We start from the raw sequence: 19,796 nt of genomic DNA, 5'->3' as shown, positions 1-19,796 counted from the left end.
TACAAAAGTAATCGAAGGTAAAGGTAAAAAAATATCTTTAGACAGGGCCTAAAGGAGGTCAAAGGGGAATAATAGGATAGAGGAGTGAAGGAGGGGAAGAAGGAAATGAGGTTAGAAGTAGTCTTTAATATTTTAATATTTGCACAGATAATGTATAAAGCACATTTTACTCCCAAACTCTATTCAGGTGAAATTTAAAACCAAAGAAAGCAAATATGAACTAAGGTGAATAGAAAGATTTTAAAGATATAGAGCAATAGGACAAATGTATTAAAAAAAAAACTGATGTGTATCTGTCAGCGGGGTAAAGCTGTGGTATAACTACATTATAACTAGAATAACTACATAATAATTCTAGAATAACTAGAATTAAGAATGTGTAGTTCACTCTATAAATTTAATTTAAAATAATGTTTAAAACAGGGTTGTAAACAAACATATAACTGATAAATTAGCTTTCAGATGATTTTTGTGGGTTTTTTTTGTTTGTTTTGTTTTGTTTTGTGTCACTAAACTTTGTAACCTATATATACATATATACATTGTTAGGTAAAAAGGGTAGGCAAAATAAGCTAAAGCTTCAGCCTATACCTTTTCGGTTTGTACTGACTGTTTAAATGCAAGATACAGGATGTTTTTTTCACCCGTTTTCTCTTTTCTTTATTAACCTTTTCTTGTGTGTGTGTATGTTTTGCAAAAAACAAAATAAAATACACAAAAAAAAAAAAAAAAATCTATACTAGAATTAGATTTAGACCAGTCAGAATATAGGCTTGCATCAACAGAACAACACATACAGTCTGTAAAAGTATACAGATACATAGATTCTGCAAACTGGTGATTTAAAAATTACGTTTTTATGTCTTTCTTTGGAAACATCAATACTGGCCAGTTTTGAAGCCTCTACATTTGACTAAACTAAAAAGGACACAAGAAATTTTGTATTTTGTTTAAGTAAAGTGAGTCAATTAAAACTGTAAGACATAAAACGCCCCACAGTCTAATCCTTACCCTTTTGTCTTTGGCCTCGGTCTGCTCTGAAGAAGCCTGAATTCTCTTCTGCAAATCTCCGATGGTAACGAGAGAGTCATCGTATCGTTCTTTAAGCTCTCGGATCTCTTTTTCGATGGAGGCGCTCTTGGCCTGAAGGTTTTCCGTCTCGGTCCGTGCCCTGCTCTCGCCCTCCCTGGCCAGGGCCAGCTCCTTGTAGAGCTCCTCGCACTGATCTTCCAGACCCATGAGCCGATCGTTGAGCCCGGCCACCTCCTCTTCCAGCCTCTGCTTCTCTGCACGAAGCTCAGACACCTGGTCTTCGTAGCTGCGGAGGTCGTCCAAGGTGTGTGTGGCCCTGAGCAGCTCGGTTTGCAGGGTGGCGACGTCTTCGGCCCTCTGGGCGCTGGTCTCCTCCTCTTCCCGCAAGGCTAGACGGAGTTCAGCCAACTCCCGTTCCAAGGTTTCTCTGGTCTGGCCTTCACTACTGTGACTCTGCAGTTCTCTCTCCAACTCTCGGACACGCTGAACTTCCAGGTTGTAGGACTCTCGGAGTCGTTCGCACTCAGCCTGTGCTTCCTTCAGGTTGGATCCCAGAGAGTTCTGCATGGCCTCGAACTGTTCCATCTGAACGTATTCGCACTCCAGACGCTTCTGGAGGTTCTGGATTTCAGTCGTGCACAGTGCATTCTGCTCCTCCAGCTCAGCTCTTTGCACCGTCACTTCCATGTACTGCTGTTCCAGCTCCACCAACTTCAGACTCAACGTCTCCACCTGACCTTTATAGCCGTCCTCCGCTTCTCTGTACTTCTCACCAGATACAAAGTTAGCCTCCAGTTTCTGCTGCACCGATGCCATCTCCAACTTCACAGCTTCCTTCTCCTGCCTCTGACTTTCCATATCAGCCTTTGTGTTCTCATACTTCCCCCGAATTTCACTTAGTTCCTCTCGCAAGTCTTTCAAAGTAGAATCAAAGTTCCTTTCCTTTTCCTCCACAGTGGCCAACGGCACAAATTTAGAATGAATCGCCTGCTGAATTGTGTCCAGTTCTCTCTTCTGCTCTTCGATTTCTTGGTGAAGCTTCTCGTTATCTACCTGAACAGACTCATATTTGGACAAGGCCTCGTCCGTTCGTTTATCCGCCTCGGCTAAAGCACTGTTCAAACTTCCTGTCGCAGACCTGTGCTCCACAAGGCTGATATAGTCTTTCTCCAATTTCTCCTGCACTTTCTCAAACTCCTCTTTTAACTTGTCACGTCCTTCCTTCACCTTCCTCAGCTCTTCTTCCCTGACTCGTCCATCGTCCTCCAACTTCGCAATTTCAGCCCTTGCTTTCTCCAAAGCTTCGCTCAACTCGGTCCGCACTTGCTCATGCACTTCCTTCCTGATAAACTCTTCCACCATGCTGCGTTTCAGGTCCGCATTCTTGGATGCCACAACCTCTAACTCCTTCACCTTCTCCTGGAACTTCCTCTGGAGTTCCTCTAGGTCTTTGGTCAGCTGTGTGCTGCGAGACGACAGTGCCGCCACTTCGCTGTCGTACTTTTCGCGGGGCATGTAAGTGCTTTTGATGTTGTTCACATTCTCAGACAGAGAGACCTTCTCCTCTTGGATCCTCTTCAACCGCTCCTCAGTCTCCTCCAACTGCTCCTTCAGCTCCTCCAAGGCGAGTTCCAGAGATCTCCTCACTTCCTCATGAGCGTCAACGGGAACAAACTTCGTCTGGAGGTTGTGCGTGAGTTCTTGGAGTTCCTCTCGGAGAAGCTCTCGCTCATCCTCACCCTGCTCAACTTCATCGATTAGCGACTGGCACTTGGAGGTGACTTCGGCCAGCTTTTGCTTCAGGGCGGCACCCTGCTCCTCCAGGACCATCCTGACCCTCTCATGCTCCTGGATGGGGATGACATCTTGACTGCCCACCTCCCTGTGGAGCTCTGCAACCTCCTCCAGCACTCGATCGTAGTCCTCCCTCAGCTCGGCCAGCTGCCTTTCCTTCTCATCAACTGCGTTGGTCAACAAGTTCTTCATATTGTCAAACTTCTCCCCAGGCACCATGGCCACAAGGTGGGTCTCTGCTTCTTTAACTCGAGCTTCCATGTCCAGGAGAGTCTCAGCCATCTCCTCACGCTCTTCTTTCACCGCATTCAGCTCAGCTGCAAGCCTCTCTGCCTCTTGCGCCAGAAGCCCTTCACTTTTCTTGTACTCCTCCAGAGCTTTTTCGCTCTGCTTCAGGTGGTTCCTGACCCTGCCGACCTCAGCCGAAGCACCCTCGTATTTGGCCTTGACCTCGCCAAGCTGAGCCTTGAGGTCGTCAACCATCTGGTTGCCAAGGTGCTCCTTCACGGCCACCACGTGGGCTTGCAGCTGTTTGACCTTGGCTTCTGAGTCCAACATCCTTTTCTGTACGTCTCCCAGCGCCCCCTCCAGCTCTTGGATGTGCCGGTCGGCCTCGTGCTTGGCCAAATCACGACTCTTGGCCAGCTCCTCGCATTCATGGGCCTTTCGAGCGAGCGCCGCCTGCAGGCGACCTGCTTCCTCCTGGAAAGTTTCGTTCTTCTTACGGATGGAGCTCAGCTCCTGTCGTAGAGTGTCCACTTCACTTGGGGTCCCTGGGTGAGAAAGCTCCAGTGGTCGGGATACGGAACGAGATGGAACTGGAGGCTGCAAAATCTGCAGAGACAATGATAAAACAAGAAAAATGTTAAAATGCTAATTTACACAGCTTGCTACTAACAACATTTAATGCAATGAATGATTTAAGCAAGTTTGTCGCCAATTTCCCCTCATTAACACACTTTTACAGAGCCTTGATATATTAGCAGTTTTATTCTCTTGTATATTGTGTACACTTGTATATATATATTTTTTTAATGTATTTCTTTCCAATTTTCCTTGTGTATGTTCAGTGTTTACTGTAATGATGCTGCTGGAATTTTAATTTCCCTGAGGGATCAATAAAGATCTATCTATCTATCAAGCATTTTAACTTGTGATTAATCATGCCAAATAATAAATATAACAAGTTTGTCACTCTGTTTACAAATTCTTGTGATTCATTATCAGTTTTATTAAGTGATGTAAATGAGACATTACTATTGTTCACAAGGCAGATTACATTTATTTATGCCTTTTTTTGGTCTTATTCTCTCTTTCTTTCCCTCTCTCTCCCTCTAGTACAAGCCTTTTTATGCATGAATAATCACAGAATTACAATGAACTTAATGCAATTACATATGCTAATCAATTAACACCATATTGTACCATTTTAATCAAAGTGATAATTTACGTATAATAAAAAAAAAAAAAAAAGAAAAAGAAAAGTGGCAATTAAAGAAAGAGCGACAGCTTTGAATTTTTTATTTTTATTTTATTTTATTTTTTTTTACCTGAGTTGAATCCAGACTGTAGGATTGCCTGACGAGGATATTTTCTTTCCCTGTACGGATATAAAAAAAAAAGTCGATTACAACCATCACCTTACTCATTACCGCAGCAGGAGGCCCGTTAAAAACGTGTCATTGCCATTTTTTAATGGACAAACTCACCTTTAATCACGGACTGACCCGAGTAATCACCCTGCCGAATAAAAACATGCAGATTTAATAATTAAACTCACAAACTTTGATCATGATTAGAGATTGGACACGGTTCTAACGAGGGTTTTTGGGGCTATGATGAGGACGCTGCATGCGTTTGCAGTATTTGCCCCGGTCAAACACTCACCATATGACTCCTGAGCTGAACTTTCACCGTCTCTGCAGCCCTGGCTCCTTCCTCCTTCTCTTTGGTCGACAGAAGGAGCTTGAGTTGTTCCCTCTGAATACCACAAAATCAGACGCGCCAGAATCAGAGGCAGCTCAAATAATCATCTTTCTCTCATTCCTCAATGCTGTAAAAACTAAAGAACATGAAGCCATTGAGGGCTGACAAAACACACAAATTACCTCCTTGTTAATGTCCTCCACTGTCGATTTTTCCTGCAATAGGGATGAAATTACAGCGTCAAGCATGAGCCACAGCGATTATAAAGCTATTTTGACAGATTCCTGAGTTATTCATTCGGTATTATCTCAAGGTAAGGGCACTTGAGGACAGTTACCTCATTCACAGTTCCTATAAAAAGTATTCCCACTACTTGTATGTGCAACCTGACAGAGGAGAGAGATTAGCACTGTGTCCTTGTTTTTTTTTGTCCTTTATTGCATAGACCAGCCAGTGTTTTTAGATAAATAGTCAGGATGGGTGGGTGTTTGTTGTTTTGTCCTGGGTCACTCCTAAAGTTAAAGTCTGGATCACTTGTATATAAGTAAACAAAACACTTTAAAGGTCTCCTTCCGCTTAAATCCACTTTTTCTTGTTCTTTGTGAAATACTATGGATATATCTCTGAGTTGTATATGCATGATGCACATGAAACTGTTCCTCAACCTCCCTTTCCTGCAGTATCTAGTAAAAGAAAATCCTCAGAAATACGAGTTGATCAGAGAGATATTAGGTATCAAGTTAGAAAATTGAACACTGTAAATTGATCTGGTAAATTGGACACTCTTAATTGATCTGGTGTGTATGTGTGTAAAATGTGTGGTATATGTGTAAGTTTGTGTGTGCAAATGTATGTATGACTGTGTACCCAGATGTGGATTGGCACTCTGTCCTGGGTAAATGCAGTAGTGTCCGATGCAGTCCTCCAGGTGGATGGTTGTTTCCGGTTGAGAGTACGCTGTGCGCTATTGGCTGCCGCTTCTCACCGGTGTGTGGATGTGTAATGTGCTTGTGTGTAAAACGTGTAAATTGTAAAGCGTCCTTGGGTTTCTAGAAAGGCGCTATATAAATTGAACTTCATTCATTCATTCATTCATTCTACGCCAATCAGTGAGTTCATAGCCACACCCACCTCGGCTCAGAACCGCCCACAGAACAAGACAGGTAACTGTCTTGTTACCTATGGAGGAGCTCACAGCTCTGTTTAATCTGTATACAGCTTCTGTTTACACAACTACTTAAAATGTTAGCTATCTTGTGTAAGTAACTATAGGTTTAAATCGGATCTCCGGTTGATTCTGTGGTTTACCAAGACCTTAAATATACACTAGGGAAGCACGGTTTGACAAGATAGCACAACTCAACAGAACACAGGTCAAAGCAGGCTCTGTTCATGCTGGATTTTGATATGCAATGGACTCTGGGGTATAAAGCAGATAAAATTTCCACATTGATAAAATTTCTCTGCCACAGGGAGAGTGGTGCCAGGATGGGTAGTCTACGCTCGCACCACAGCATTGATAATGTGCTATATCTTTATAACTAAGGCTGTATCTCTGAACATCTCTGAAAACATTGTCATTTAAGTTTTAGAGCTGTAAATTTGAATGTGAGAAGGGAAGGCAGGTAGGTGTTCTCTGCTTCAGTGCTGTTAGCCAATCAGAGGCGATATTCATATTTGCATGTATGAATATTTATGAGCAAGACCCAAAACCTGTTTTTATTTAAAGACCAGTAAAGATCAGTGATCTAAAGAAACATCTGAGCACTTTTTTTCTCAAATTCATTCATTTATACTAGAGACCACAACTAACAACATTTTAACATTTTGAAATGAACAAAAAAACAATGGAATGAGACCTTTAAGGACTTAGGAGTTTAAGGAATTAGTTTGGAGTTCTTTCTATACTCTACCTGTAAAAAACTTTTCATATATACTAATTTGTTATGGCCTGACCTACCTAGACTGGGTCGAAACATATTTGGGGGCTTTTTTTTTTGTTGTTGCATGTAACACATTTAAGTTTTCATATATGCGGGAATATTTAACTTAAATATCAATGTGAGTGAATACTTTTCTCCTAAGTTGGCTATTACAGCTGTTAGTCAGCTGTATATCTCCCATCAAAGGTGATGCCACAACACAAGGAAGGTGAAGACTAGCACATTTAAAGTCAGTTACTGCCTCTTTTTGAACGACTCGGTTCCGATACATCAGCTCACAGATGCCTTGTGCTGATCGACATCATCCTAGGAGTGATGAGAGGAAAAAGTCTACCCATCCAGAGAGAGAGAGAGAGAGAGAGAGAGAGAGAGAGAGAGAGAGAGAGAGAGAGAGAGAGAGCGCAAGGCCAATTGTGCTCTCTTTTGGGACTCCAGCAGCTGATGGCAAGCTGCATGACCTGGATTCGAATCAAAGATCTCTCAATCATAGTGGCAGATCGTTTTAGACTGCTGGACCACTTTGAGTGAGCAGTGTGAGTGAATACATTTTAAAGGAACTGTAAATTTGGTTTCTTTGCTTTCTTTCATCTATACCTGACTGAGCTGCTGTTGCAGCAGGTGAACTTTGTCCAGCAGAGCTCTTTGTTCCTGATGATATTTCCTCAGGGATTCTTGTTGGTTTTCATTTTGTTTCTCCAGGTCCTGAATAAAGAATTGCACAGTTAGATCTTGAGAAAATCACCAGATGAAGACACAATCAGAGCTTTTTACCAGCAGATTATAACCCAAAAACTTCCCCAAACAAACCCATTGGACATACCCAAGCTGTTTCATGACTTACATGAATGATCTGATCCCTATTAGAGGACGTCTCGGACGCTGTATCCACAGACAGCTGCGGAGACGAGAAGGAAGACTTAGCGTCAGCTCAGCGGGAGGAAACGACAGCCGACAGTGACTTAATCACACATATCGCATAAAGAGACGGATGAATAACAAACATATTTTGCATCTAGATAAGACATAGAGATGACAGAGGGCTATAATTGAAGCTGTGTTATTCTGTGTTATGCTGTGTTCTTCAGAGTCCTGATACAGAGGTTACAGTGCACTTGCTGTCACAAACACTAGATGGCAGTAGTGCTGAACTGTAAATCGGACACACACACACACTGCAGTGATCACTGCAGTCAGTGGGCATCGGCTCTGTTGGATTTAATGCGCATTACTGGCTGGCATTCAAGAATCAAGCTTTCAGTAGATACCCAATTCAAGCATAACATTATGACCACCTTCTTGTTTCTACACCTGTTATCCATTTACACTTTCCAGCTCCACTGATCGTATATGAGCACATTGTAGTTCTATTGTCATTATAGACTGTAGTCCTGTACGCAGAAAAACAGATACAGGACTACAATCTGTAGTTATTACAGTTATTAAGTAATTATTAAGTGTTTGTGATTCAATTAAGACCTCTTTTGTTAGAACCAATCAGGTTCATCTATCGCAGGGGTCAGCAATAGGCACTTCATGTTTCCCTCTACTGACAACTTTTATAGAGATGCGGATTTCATTTTCCAGCAGGATTTGGCACACCGCCCACACTGCCAAAAGTACCAATTGGTCTTACATAATGTTTTCATTTTCTGAGATGATGATTTTTGGGTTTTTATTGGCTGTAAGCCATAATCAAAAACAATAAAAGAAATAAACACTTAAAATAGATCACTCTGTTTGTAGTACATCTATATAATATATGAGTTTCACATTTCCCACTGAATTACTGAAATAAAGTAACTTTTCAATGATATTCTAATAATTTGAGATGCACTAGTAGGTGGTGATGGTGACTGTGACAGAACATAATAAAGTTATTTAGCAATCTCGAACTCAATCTCGAACTCAATCTCAAACTCAATCTCAAACTCAATCTCAATCTCAATCTCAATCTCAATCTCAATCTCAAACTCAATCTCAATCTCAATCTCAATCTCAAACTCAATCTCAAACTCAATCTCAATCTCAATCTCAAACTCAAACTCAATCTCAAACTCAATCTCAATCTCAATCTCAATCTCAAACTCAATCTCAAACTCAATCTCAAACTCAATCTCAATCTCAATCTCAATCTCAATCTCAAACTCAATCTCAAACTCAAACTCAATCTCAAACTCAATCTCAAACTCAATCTCAAACTCAATCTCAAACTCAATCTCAAACTCAATCTCAAACTCAATCTCAAACTCAAACTCAATCTCAAACTCAATCTCAAACTCAATCTCAAACTCAAACTCAATCTCAAACTCAATCTCAAACTCAATCTCAAACTCAAATCTCTTTCACACACACTTTCCAAGTTTTTGGCACACTTCCCACACTACCGAAAGTACCAAATAGGCTTATATAATATTCTAATTTTCTGAGATACTGATTTTTTGGGTTTTAATTGGCTGTAAGCCATAATCATCAACAATAAAAGAAGTAATAAAAAATAGATCACTCTGTGTGTACTACATCTACATAATATATGAGTTTCACATTTTAAACTGTATTACAGAAATAAAGTAACTTTTTCAATGATATTCTAATTTTTTGAGATGCAGTAGTACAATAGTACAGTATAATAAAGTTATTTAGTGAACTAACCATACTAAAATATATTGTATACAATAGAACAAACATATAATCTTCGGCGCAGACCCTGGTCTGGACGCTCGCTGGTAAAAACACCCTTAATAAGCAGGCAGATTAAATCACAGTGTCCCGACGTGGCAATTTATAGACGCAAACTAGCAGTTTGAGGACGCAGCAAGAGCTGGAAAGTTCACACAGCTGTTTAAATCAGCAAACAATTACAGCAATAATTACGCAACATTAGCTACTTTCGCTAAGCTCTCATTAAAATACATCACGGAAGGACATCCCGAACAACCCAGGCTAATCCCTCCCCAGGTGCTCGGGCTAACTGTCCTCCTGCATGGCATGCCTCAGGGGGAAGCAGAACGAGAGCGGAAATAGAGGACAGAGATGCGTGCAATGAATTCACACTGAGTAAACAATCCAGAGAAAAAAAAACAAAGCGTAAAAAATTAAGAATGGAAGACGCACTGTGTAATGTAGTAGAATACTGATGTTACCCTCACCATTAACACTTCAGTTAAAGGGTACCTATATAGGTGCTTCATTATACATTGAAGCACTGAAGCACTGAATTATGCATTATAAAGCAATACTTGAATATTTATGAATAGCTTATACCAGTACTCACAACACGACAAGAAAACAGATCTTCTGATTGTATATCTGAGTATGTCAAGGGAACCTGTTAGAATCTTTGTTTTCCAGCTTCAAGAACGAATCTGATGCCCTCAGACTCAAGTTATCACAGTGGACCTGTTTTATTTATAACACTGATATGAAGCCTCAATCTAACAGGATGTAGAGTTTATGAAACAGATACTTATTTATGAGCTACGAATAGTTAGAGATGTCCGCGATTTAATCATGCGATCGGAAATCAAACTTAATCTCAAACTCAAGCCCGAACGCAATCTCATTTTTTAACTCAAGCTCGAACTCAAACTCAATGTTAATCTCAAACTCAAGATCGAACTCAATATTAATCTCGATCTCAAACTCAAACTCAATGTTAATCTCAAACTCAAGATCGAACTCAATATTAATCTCGATCTCAAACTCAAACTCAATGTTAATCTCAAACTCAATGTTAATCTCAAACTCAATGTTAATCTCAAACTCAAACTCGATTTCTATTTCAAACTCGATCTCAAACTCAATGTTAATCTCAAATTCGAGCTCAATCTCAAACTCGAGCTCAAACTCAATGTCAAACTCAAATTTAATCTAAACTCAAACTTAGTTTCAAACTCAAACTCGAATTTAATCTCAAACTCAAACTTAATCTCAAACTCAAACTTAATCTCAAACTTAATCTCAAACTCAAACTTAACCTCAAACTCAAACTTAACCTCAAACTCAAACTTAACCTCAAACTCAAACTTAACCTCAAACTCAAACTTAACCTCAAACTCAAACTTAGTCTCAAAATCTAACTTAGTCTCAAACTCTAACTTAGTCTCAAACTCGAGCTTAATCTCAAACTTAATCTTGAACTTAATCTCACACTCAAACTTAATCTCAAACTCGAACTTAGTTTCGAACTTAAGCTCGAACTCAATCTCGAACTTGAACTCACTCAAACTCGAACTTAATCTCAATCTGTAGATCAAAAAAAATTGTAAATCTAGTCTGCCAGGCGTAAACCATATTACAATATTATTCCTCCCTTTCAAAAAAACAGGGAACTACCAGCATTAAACTGTCAAAGAACTGTTATTGTGCGGCATGTTCTAGTTTGTTTATTTAAGAAAAGATTCATATTTAAATGAAGTACTTCTGGAGTAATTCTTTACTTTTTAATAATAAAAAATGGTACATTTCGATACTTGTGTTACAATTAAAATCAATTAAATAAATCCTTAAAGGACAGCCTAGAATATGTTTATAGTTTTCAATTTTTCATTGCCAAAGTACTGGATCGAGACCTTATATCGGCAGATACTTAAAATCACATTAACGGTGGTTAGTTTGTGTTGTAGTGGCAAGATTGGATCAGACACAGCAGTGCTGCTGAAGTTTTTAAACACCCTGAAAATTTCACCATCACCATCCGGCATCCTGTAAGCACTGATGAAGCACTAGAGAATTAGCATCACTATAAACTGTGCTGCAACAGAATCAGAGCTTCTGTTTCTGACTTTATCTATAACTTTATCTACAAGGTGTTTCAGCTGTAGGTAGGAGTGTGTAATTATTGGCAGTGATTAAACAAACAGTGTTTAAGAACTCCAGCAGCACTGCTGCATCAGTATCACTGCAGGGATAAGAATGATCCACCATCCAACAATTCAGTTCTTGTTATTTGTAGTCTTATTTATTTCACACAGTGTCTCAAGTGATGTTATAAGAACAGGAATAAGCTATTACACAAATAATAAAATATTGAAGTATTGCTTTCTAATGCATCATTCAGCGCTCATGAATGTCTTATGACGCGCCTGTGAAGGTACCCTTGAAATAAAGCGCTAATGCACTAGTCTTCCGCTAATGAGCCGAGCACAGAACACAGTGGCGTTTTCTCAACAGAATGTCAATGGAAGAAGTGCATTATAGTACCTGTCTCTTCTTCTGCTCCATCCGGGCCACTTCTTTGGCTGTGAATACAGATGAAGGCAGACGTTAGTTATCATTTCACAGCTTCCTCCGCACAAAGGCACAATTGATAGACTGTATTCATGAGCGCGCAGTTCAGCCAAGGCCAGGAGACTTCGCACAGGGAGACGCGAGAGGCGTGATTTTCGCTTCTGCAGCCACTGCTGTGCTTTAATGAGACTTTAAAACAGACAGACACAAACCCAAACATCACAAACACACCCCGCGCGCACACCCTCCAATTCACTAACAAACTGATATGGTGTTGGTTAATGGAAATTTTAATTAGCGAATCTCATCACGCTGCTCTGAGCTCGATTGACATGTAGCTGCTGGATAAATCCACTTCGGGAATGACCTCTCTGAATTAATAACGATTATTGGAGACGAATTACTTATTCGGAGCTGCTAATAATATTAGAATTCTAAGAAAATGTAGATGTATTACACAGAGTGAACTATTTTAAGCGTTTATTTATTTTATTGTTGATGATAATTATGGCTTACAGCCAATGAAAAACCCAAAAATCAGTGTTTTAGAACATTATATTAATATATAAGACCTGCTGGAAAATGAAATCCGCATCTCCATAAAAGATGACATGTTTCTCCAAACCATCACTGATAGGTGGAAACTTCACACTAGACCTCGAGCAGTTTGGACTGTGTGTCTCTCCACTCTTCCTCCAGACTCTGCTCCCTTGATTTCCATTTGAATCTAAAATGTACTGATGATCAGTGATGGTTTGGAGAGTCATGTCTGATATCTGCTGGTGTTGATCCACTGTGTTTTATTATCAAGTCTAAAGTCAGTGCAGTTTTGTTTTCCCACAAAATCTTACAGCACTTCATGCTTCCCTCTGCTACTGACAACTTTTATGGAGATACGATGGAGGATTTTCATTTTCCAGCAGGACTTTGGCACACTGCCCACACTGCAGAAAGTACCAACTGGTCTTGCACTTTATAATATTCATATTTTCTGAGATACTGATTTTAATTTGGGTTTTCATTAGCTTTAAACCATAACCATCATCAACGATAAAAGTAATAAATACTTAAAATAGATCACTCTGTATTATATAGATACATCTATAATATATGAGTTTAACATTTAGAACTGAATTACTGAAATAATTTAAAACTTTTCAATTACACTCTTTTCAACTTTTTAAGATGCACCTGTATATATGTTTGGTCTTAAAAATATCTGTGAGGAACAGTATTTTTTTTATTTGTCATTTTGAAACAATTCCTGTATTCCAGTGATTTTATAATAAAAAACACCAGAATAAAACAAAAACAGTAAACTGTTAACCATTAAGACATTAGTGTAACACTTTATAATAACTTTCATTAATGTATTTTTAACTAATGATCAGTAGTTGTGAACAAAGCAGTAGTTTATCAGAATTTGAATATTAACAAATGCTCACACATGAAACTTATTTATCATCATGGATATTTATATTAAAAATGTTAGCAAATCATAAGCTCATCAGAATTTGAACATTAATAAATTGCTAGTAAATACGAATTTTAAACCGGGCAAATGTTTATCAACTGCAGTTCATTTTGCCAATGGGTTCATTAGTATTTAAAAAGGTAATAGCAACTTTTTAGTTTCTTAAATTTTGAAAAATAACAGTATTAATCATTAGTTAATGGTCAAACTTAAGCTCGATCTCAAACTCAAGCTCAATCTCGAACTCAAGCTCAATCTCGAACTTAAGCTCGATCTCGAACTTAAGCTCGATCTCAAACTTAAGCTCGATCTCAAACTCAAGCTCGATCTCGATCTCAATCTTGAACTCAATCTCAATCTTGAACTCAATCTCAATCTCAAACTCAAGCTCAATCTCGAACTCAAGCTCAATCTCGAACTTAAGCTCGATCTCGAACTTAAGCTCGATCTCAAACTTAAGCTCGATCTCAAACTCAAGCTCGATCTCGATCTCAATCTTGAACTCAATCTCAATCTTGAACTCAATCTCAATCTTGAACTCAATCTCAATCTCGAACTCAATCTGGAACTTAATCTCAATTTGTAACTTAATCTCAATATCAAACTTAATCTCAATATCGAACTTAATCTCAATATCGAACTTAATCTCAATATCGAACTTAATCTCAATATCGAACTTAATCTCGATCTTGAGCTAGATCTCGATCTTGAGCTAGATCTCAAACTCAAGCTCGATCTCGAACTCATTTACAAATGTGGTAGGAACTTTTTAGTTTCTTAAAATGTGAAAAATAATTAATGAAAGTTATTATAAAGTGTTACTGAAATTAGACTTTTTCTTTATATTGCAGTTATCGTGGCAGGCCTAGTTGCAGTGTCTTAGTTTGCTGGAACACTTGCAGCAGCAGTAAAGGTTAAATAAAATAAAACAAAAATAAATATATAACCACACATCAGACCCGACGGAAAAGAACCAGACTGAACAAGAGGAGAAGATGAAGACGACGTTCAGCTTCAGAAAGTGCAGAAGTGTCAACAGCATTAAGGCTTCCTCCCTCCACTTCACAAACAGTACTACATGCTGCTTGCTTTCATGCAGCCCTTTTAATGCACTCGCTGTTTTTTTCTGTTAGAGATGAGGCGCTGAAAAGGCTTTCCTTTTTCTCCTGGAGGCTCACTGAAAGCAGGTTCTGCCCCAGCTTTGATCCAGGGTTTCCTGTGGAAGGGGCTGAAACACCTGGCGGGTGGGTGAAAGGAAGGCCCGGCTGGATGGCTCAGATTCTCCAGAAGAGCCTGCGATCACCTGCTGCTAGAATGATTCAACCCACTCCTCAGACGCCCTCATCACACCCCCCTTAGCGCCCACTGTTCTCCTTCTCATCTACTTCCTGCTCGCTTCCTCCCTTAAAATTATTCTGCTTCGAGATACAGAATCATCTGCACATCTGACTTTATCAATAATATAATTGCATGATCAATAATGCATGCTTTTGGTTTTTTTCACTTGGATCTCGACTGCCCTATTAACACTTCGCCAAAAAAAAAAAAAAAACATCCATCAGTTTTCTGTAGGATTAGTCAGCAGACTTCGTCTGAGGGAGGAATCTGTACCTGCCCGACAGCAGATTTTGTATGCATTTTTTATGCGTTGAGCAGCAAAAACATCCATCTATCGTTTTTCTGTGAATCTGCTGAAGGATTTTTTTTGGTGTCAGGAATCATATACAGCTTCTATGAGCCATTTGGATGCTACCTTATTGTGACATCACAATAATAAGCCAGTAGGATTAGCCAACAGGCTTTGTCTGAGGGAGGGATCTGTACCTATTGTCGGCAGATAAGATTTTTTAATGTATTTCTATCATAGATATGCATGACCTAGCATGTTCATGTTTTGCCGTTAAGCACAAGCTAACACTAACGTGGGGTAAACGCTCATCGTAAACATGAGCTGTGGCCATCATCTGCACATCTGAGTTTATCAATAATAGAATTGTATGATCAATAACGCATGCTTTTGTGTTTCCCACTTCGTCTGAGGGAGGAATCTGTACCTACTCGTAGCAGATGAGAGGTTTTAGCGTTTTATTGTGTTTTTATCAAATACAGCTCTGGGAAAAAATGAGAGACCACTTAAAATGATGAGTTTCTCTCATTTGAACAAATTGAAAACCTCTGGAATATAATCAAGAGGAAGATGGATGATCACAAGCCATCAAACCAAACTGAACTGCTTGAATTTTGCACCAGGAGTAAAGCAGCATAAAGTTATCCAAAAGCAGTGTGTAAGACTGGTGGAGGAGAACATGATGCCACGATGCATGAAAACTGTGATTAAAAACCAGGGTTCTTCCATCAAATATTGATTTCTGAACTCTTAAAACTTCATGAATATGAACTTGTTTTCTTTGCATTATTTGAGGAGGTTTGAAAGATCTGTATTTTGTTATTTCAGCCATTTCTCATTTTCTGTAAATAAATGCTCTAAATTACTATATTTTTATTTGGAATTTGGGAAGAAATGATGTCCGTAGTCTCAAACAAATACCCAAATAGCAAAATCAGAGAAGCTGTTTTGCCGTTTAGCACAGGCTAACACTAACGTGTGGTTATAATCGCTTAGCATAAACATGAAGTATGACCAGCAACAGCTAATTTGCATAAAAGTGACAGAGCCCTTAAATGTCTCATTCTAAAAGGGACTGAATCTGGCAAGAATGGAGCTGGTGAGATTTTATTATTTAAGACTTATTGTGTGAAAAGAGAGAATCATGATCATACCTTTAATAGCACTGTCCAGGTAGCTCTTAACGAGGCTAACGAGCTCCTGGTTTTTGCTGAGTCGGGCGTAGTGATAACTGTCATGGCCGAAACCGTCCACAGCAGTGACATCAGCACCGCTCCTCAGCAAGACCTCCACAGCGTCCTTACAGGCATATTCACATCCCAGAATCAGCGCTGTTCTGAAAGAGCACATACACACAGACAGATTAGTGCTATTAATTAATTAATTAATTAATTAATTATTATTATTTTTTGCATGTCTGAACTTTAATATAGGTTTGTGACTTACTGTACTGTTAGTCAGTACATATAATATAAAACACTAAGACTTTAAATTAAGGCTTTGATTAGTATTGGGTTTACTTTGTCACACAAAATTAAATAATATATGAAGAAATCAGATTTTATTTTATTATCAGAAAAATTGCTGAAAAATATAAACAATAGAAATTAAAAAGACGTACGCCAACAACTTAAACATAACTTCCTTCACAAAATATAAAAAATATTTTTAATAGTTTTTATAAACACTATAAATAGACATTAAATACTCAAATGTTTAAGTATTCAAAAAGATATTTCTCAAAAGACACCCACTAGAGGCATTACAGTATTTAAATCAGCCACAATTCCCTTTTTTCTCCTGTCAAAAAATACATTCAAATCATCCTTCAAGCTACAGTATAAATATATATTTAAAATGGCTCTAGTTACTGCTCTATTTAAAACACTCATACAGTGGAAACAGCAGCAGGAGCTCCTAGACTAGCGTTTGACTCCACACGGCTGCGTGTGCTTCTTTGATGGTGCTGTTCCACACGGAACTCCACAGCGCCTCTAGTGGTATGGCGGTATGAGAGAAACACACACTGGTTCTAGTTCCCCCCACGATATACCGATTGAATACTTGATGAATATGGATATATTTAAAACACAACAAGAACACTGACAATAATACAATCAGTGAAAATTCAGAAAATGCAACCCCTTTAAAAGTCCTGTAGTAAACCTTAAAGAGTTAAAGAGTATTTCTTACTACTTTCTCTAGAACCGTATCTCCAGTAACCACTGAGAAACATTTATTTTGAAGAGTTGAACTAAGGACACGGTAGCTAAAAGAAGATTCCATTTACTTGTTCTGTTTATCTCGCACTCTAATGTCAGCTCCTCGATCCAGCAGGAGCTGACAGATACGGGGATGACACATCTGAGTGGCCAGCACCAACGGAGTCCGGCCGTCCTGTACAGACAAAGATACATCATACATTAAACATTTATCACCATAAAGAACAGTCATAAATTATAATAAAGACTAAAACTGCAGTACTATTAAGGTACATTAATAATTAGAATACCACAATGACTAAAATATCACTGCTAAGGTAAATGTAAATTTCACATTGGAGGTACATATATTATTAGAATAAGCACTGCTGAGGTAAATATATGCCTAAATTTGCAGTGCTGAGGTACATTTTTTATTAGAATAGGACTGGTGAGGTAAATATATCCATAAAATCGCACTGCTGAGGTAAATTAATGCTACTGAGGTAAACTGATGACTAAACTCACACTGCTGAGATAAATTAATGACTAATTAAGCTACTGGGATACATTTATGATTAAAATAGATTTGTTAAGGTAATTTTTTTATTAAAATTGCAGTGCTAAGGTGAACTAATGATACAAATTGAGATAATGAGGGAAACCAGCGACTAAAATTAGTAAATTAATGACCAAAATTAAGCTACATTTTTGATTAGAATAGCACTGGTGAGGTAAATATATGCCAAAAATCGCATTACTAAGGCAAATGAATTATTCAAATTGAGCTACTGAGATGCATTTATGATTAGAATAGCACTTTTGAGGTAAATATATGCCTACAAATGCACTACTAAGGTACATTTAATTAGAATAGCACTGCTGAGGTAAATATATGCCTACAATCACAGTGCTGAAATAAATGTAAGGCTAAAATTCCACTGCTAAAGTACATTTTGATTAGAAAAGCATTGCTGAGATAAATGCATGACTAAACTTGCACTGCTGTGGTACACTGATGACTAAAAGTGCACCATATAGATGAATTAAGTATTTAAATCAAGCTACTAAGGTACATTTATAATTATACTAGCACTGTTGAGGTAAATAAATTCCTAAATTTGCACTGCTGAAGTAAATGTATGCCTAAAATTGCACTGCTGAGGTATATTCATGATTAAACTTGAGCTACTGAGGTAAACTGTGACTAAAATTGCACTACTGAGGTAAGTTAATGATTCAAGTTAAGTTACGGGGGTATACTGATGACTAAAACTGCACTGCTGTGGTACACTGATGACTAAAATTGCACTGCTAAGATAAATAATGACTAAAATTAAGCTATTGAGATATAATTTATGATTAGAGTAGCACTGTTAAGCTAATTCGATGACGAAAGTTGCACTGTTGAGGTAGTTAAATGTGCGACTAGACTATCACTGCTGTATTGTGTTTTGTTGGTGCCTGCTGGGATATTAAATATCTTCAGTGTTCGCTATATATTCTTAAAATGTAGCTTTTTTATTGTTTCGGTAATTCTCTAGACTGTGCAGCCTGTGTTAACCTTAAAGTTTCAGCTTTAATGAAGATAAAGAGAGATAAATGAATAATGTCAGTCCAGGCTGCCGGATTATAGAGCTGCAGGAAGCCTTTGAACAACAATACAATGAAGCTCATCAAAGGCTTAACATCAAATTACAAAGCACATTTAATATGCTCTGTGTTAACAGAGACAGAGCTGGACTGTGTGGTCGAGTCCCTGTGAAGGTCCTCAGATGAGCGGAGGGGGATTTAATGTTTCTAGTGGGTAAAAACTCACAAAATCACTGGCATTGACTGAAGCTCCTCCGTCACACAGCAGTTTAACACTGGAGGAGCAGCCGGCCATTACTGTAGAGAACAAAAAAATAAAATAAAATAAAATAAGAGAGAGATTAGATCACAGAAACAGTTACGGCTGGAAAGTAAGCAGTAGGGGTGAGACAATATATCAATATTGTTAAATATTGTATCAATGCATGGTGTCAAATATGAATTTTCTCTTAAAAGTCTCTTTAAAAAAAAAAAAACTTCCCCAATTAGATTTACTAAAGCTACTGCTTCATTATTCCACATGGAGTAATGAATAGTGACAGGATTACGGTTTATAACGAAAATGTGCCATATGTCTGTTTTTTGTTATGAACTGACAAGATCAATATCAATACAGATACAAATATATACACAAACATATCAGTGGAACATTTATCACAATAAAGAGGAATGTAGAATAGCACTGCTGAGGTACAATTATGACTAGAATAGCACTGCTGAGGTACAGTTATGACTAGACTGCACTGTTGAGGTAAAAGTATGACTACACTAGCACTGCTGAGGTACAATTATGACTAGACTAGCACCGATGAGGTACAATTATGACTAGAATAGCACTGTTGAGGTACAATTATGACTAGACTAGCAACACCGAGGTACGCAAAGCATTATTTAGGAACTGAAACTATCAATATATCAGTGTGTTCCATATCTGCAGGATCATCTTACACTAGCACCTCAAACTTCATGAAAAGACTAAT

At 38.5% G+C, this 19,796-nt stretch overlaps 1 protein-coding gene across 3 annotated transcripts in view; it reads right to left on the bottom strand.

The window, feature by feature from the left end:
* Positions 1-19,796, bottom strand: part of uacab (uveal autoantigen with coiled-coil domains and ankyrin repeats b) — a 126,108-nt gene that overhangs the window by 7,722 nt on the left and 98,590 nt on the right. For all 3 annotated transcript variants that reach the window (XM_022665224.2, XM_022665222.2, XM_049470942.1), the window contains 11 exons: positions 19,043-19,113; positions 17,313-17,419; positions 16,177-16,358; positions 11,895-11,932; positions 7,537-7,590; positions 7,290-7,397; positions 4,935-4,967; positions 4,714-4,806; positions 4,536-4,566; positions 4,377-4,426; positions 1,012-3,660 (listed from right to left, as the gene is read on the bottom strand). In XM_022665224.2, coding sequence (XP_022520945.2) covers positions 1,012-3,660; positions 4,377-4,426; positions 4,536-4,566; positions 4,714-4,806; positions 4,935-4,967; positions 7,290-7,397; positions 7,537-7,590; positions 11,895-11,932; positions 16,177-16,358; positions 17,313-17,419; positions 19,043-19,113 — 3,416 coding nt within the window. The remainder of the gene's footprint in view (positions 1-1,011; positions 3,661-4,376; positions 4,427-4,535; positions 4,567-4,713; positions 4,807-4,934; positions 4,968-7,289; positions 7,398-7,536; positions 7,591-11,894; positions 11,933-16,176; positions 16,359-17,312; positions 17,420-19,042; positions 19,114-19,796) is intronic.

The sequence above is a fragment of the Astyanax mexicanus genome, chromosome 23, assembly GCF_023375975.1.
Source record: "Astyanax mexicanus isolate ESR-SI-001 chromosome 23, AstMex3_surface, whole genome shotgun sequence".
NCBI classification, from domain to species: Eukaryota; Metazoa; Chordata; class Actinopteri; order Characiformes; family Acestrorhamphidae; genus Astyanax; species Astyanax mexicanus.
The sequence above is the reverse complement of the archived record's forward strand: the minus strand, read 5'-3'. Positions and strand labels throughout refer to the sequence as shown.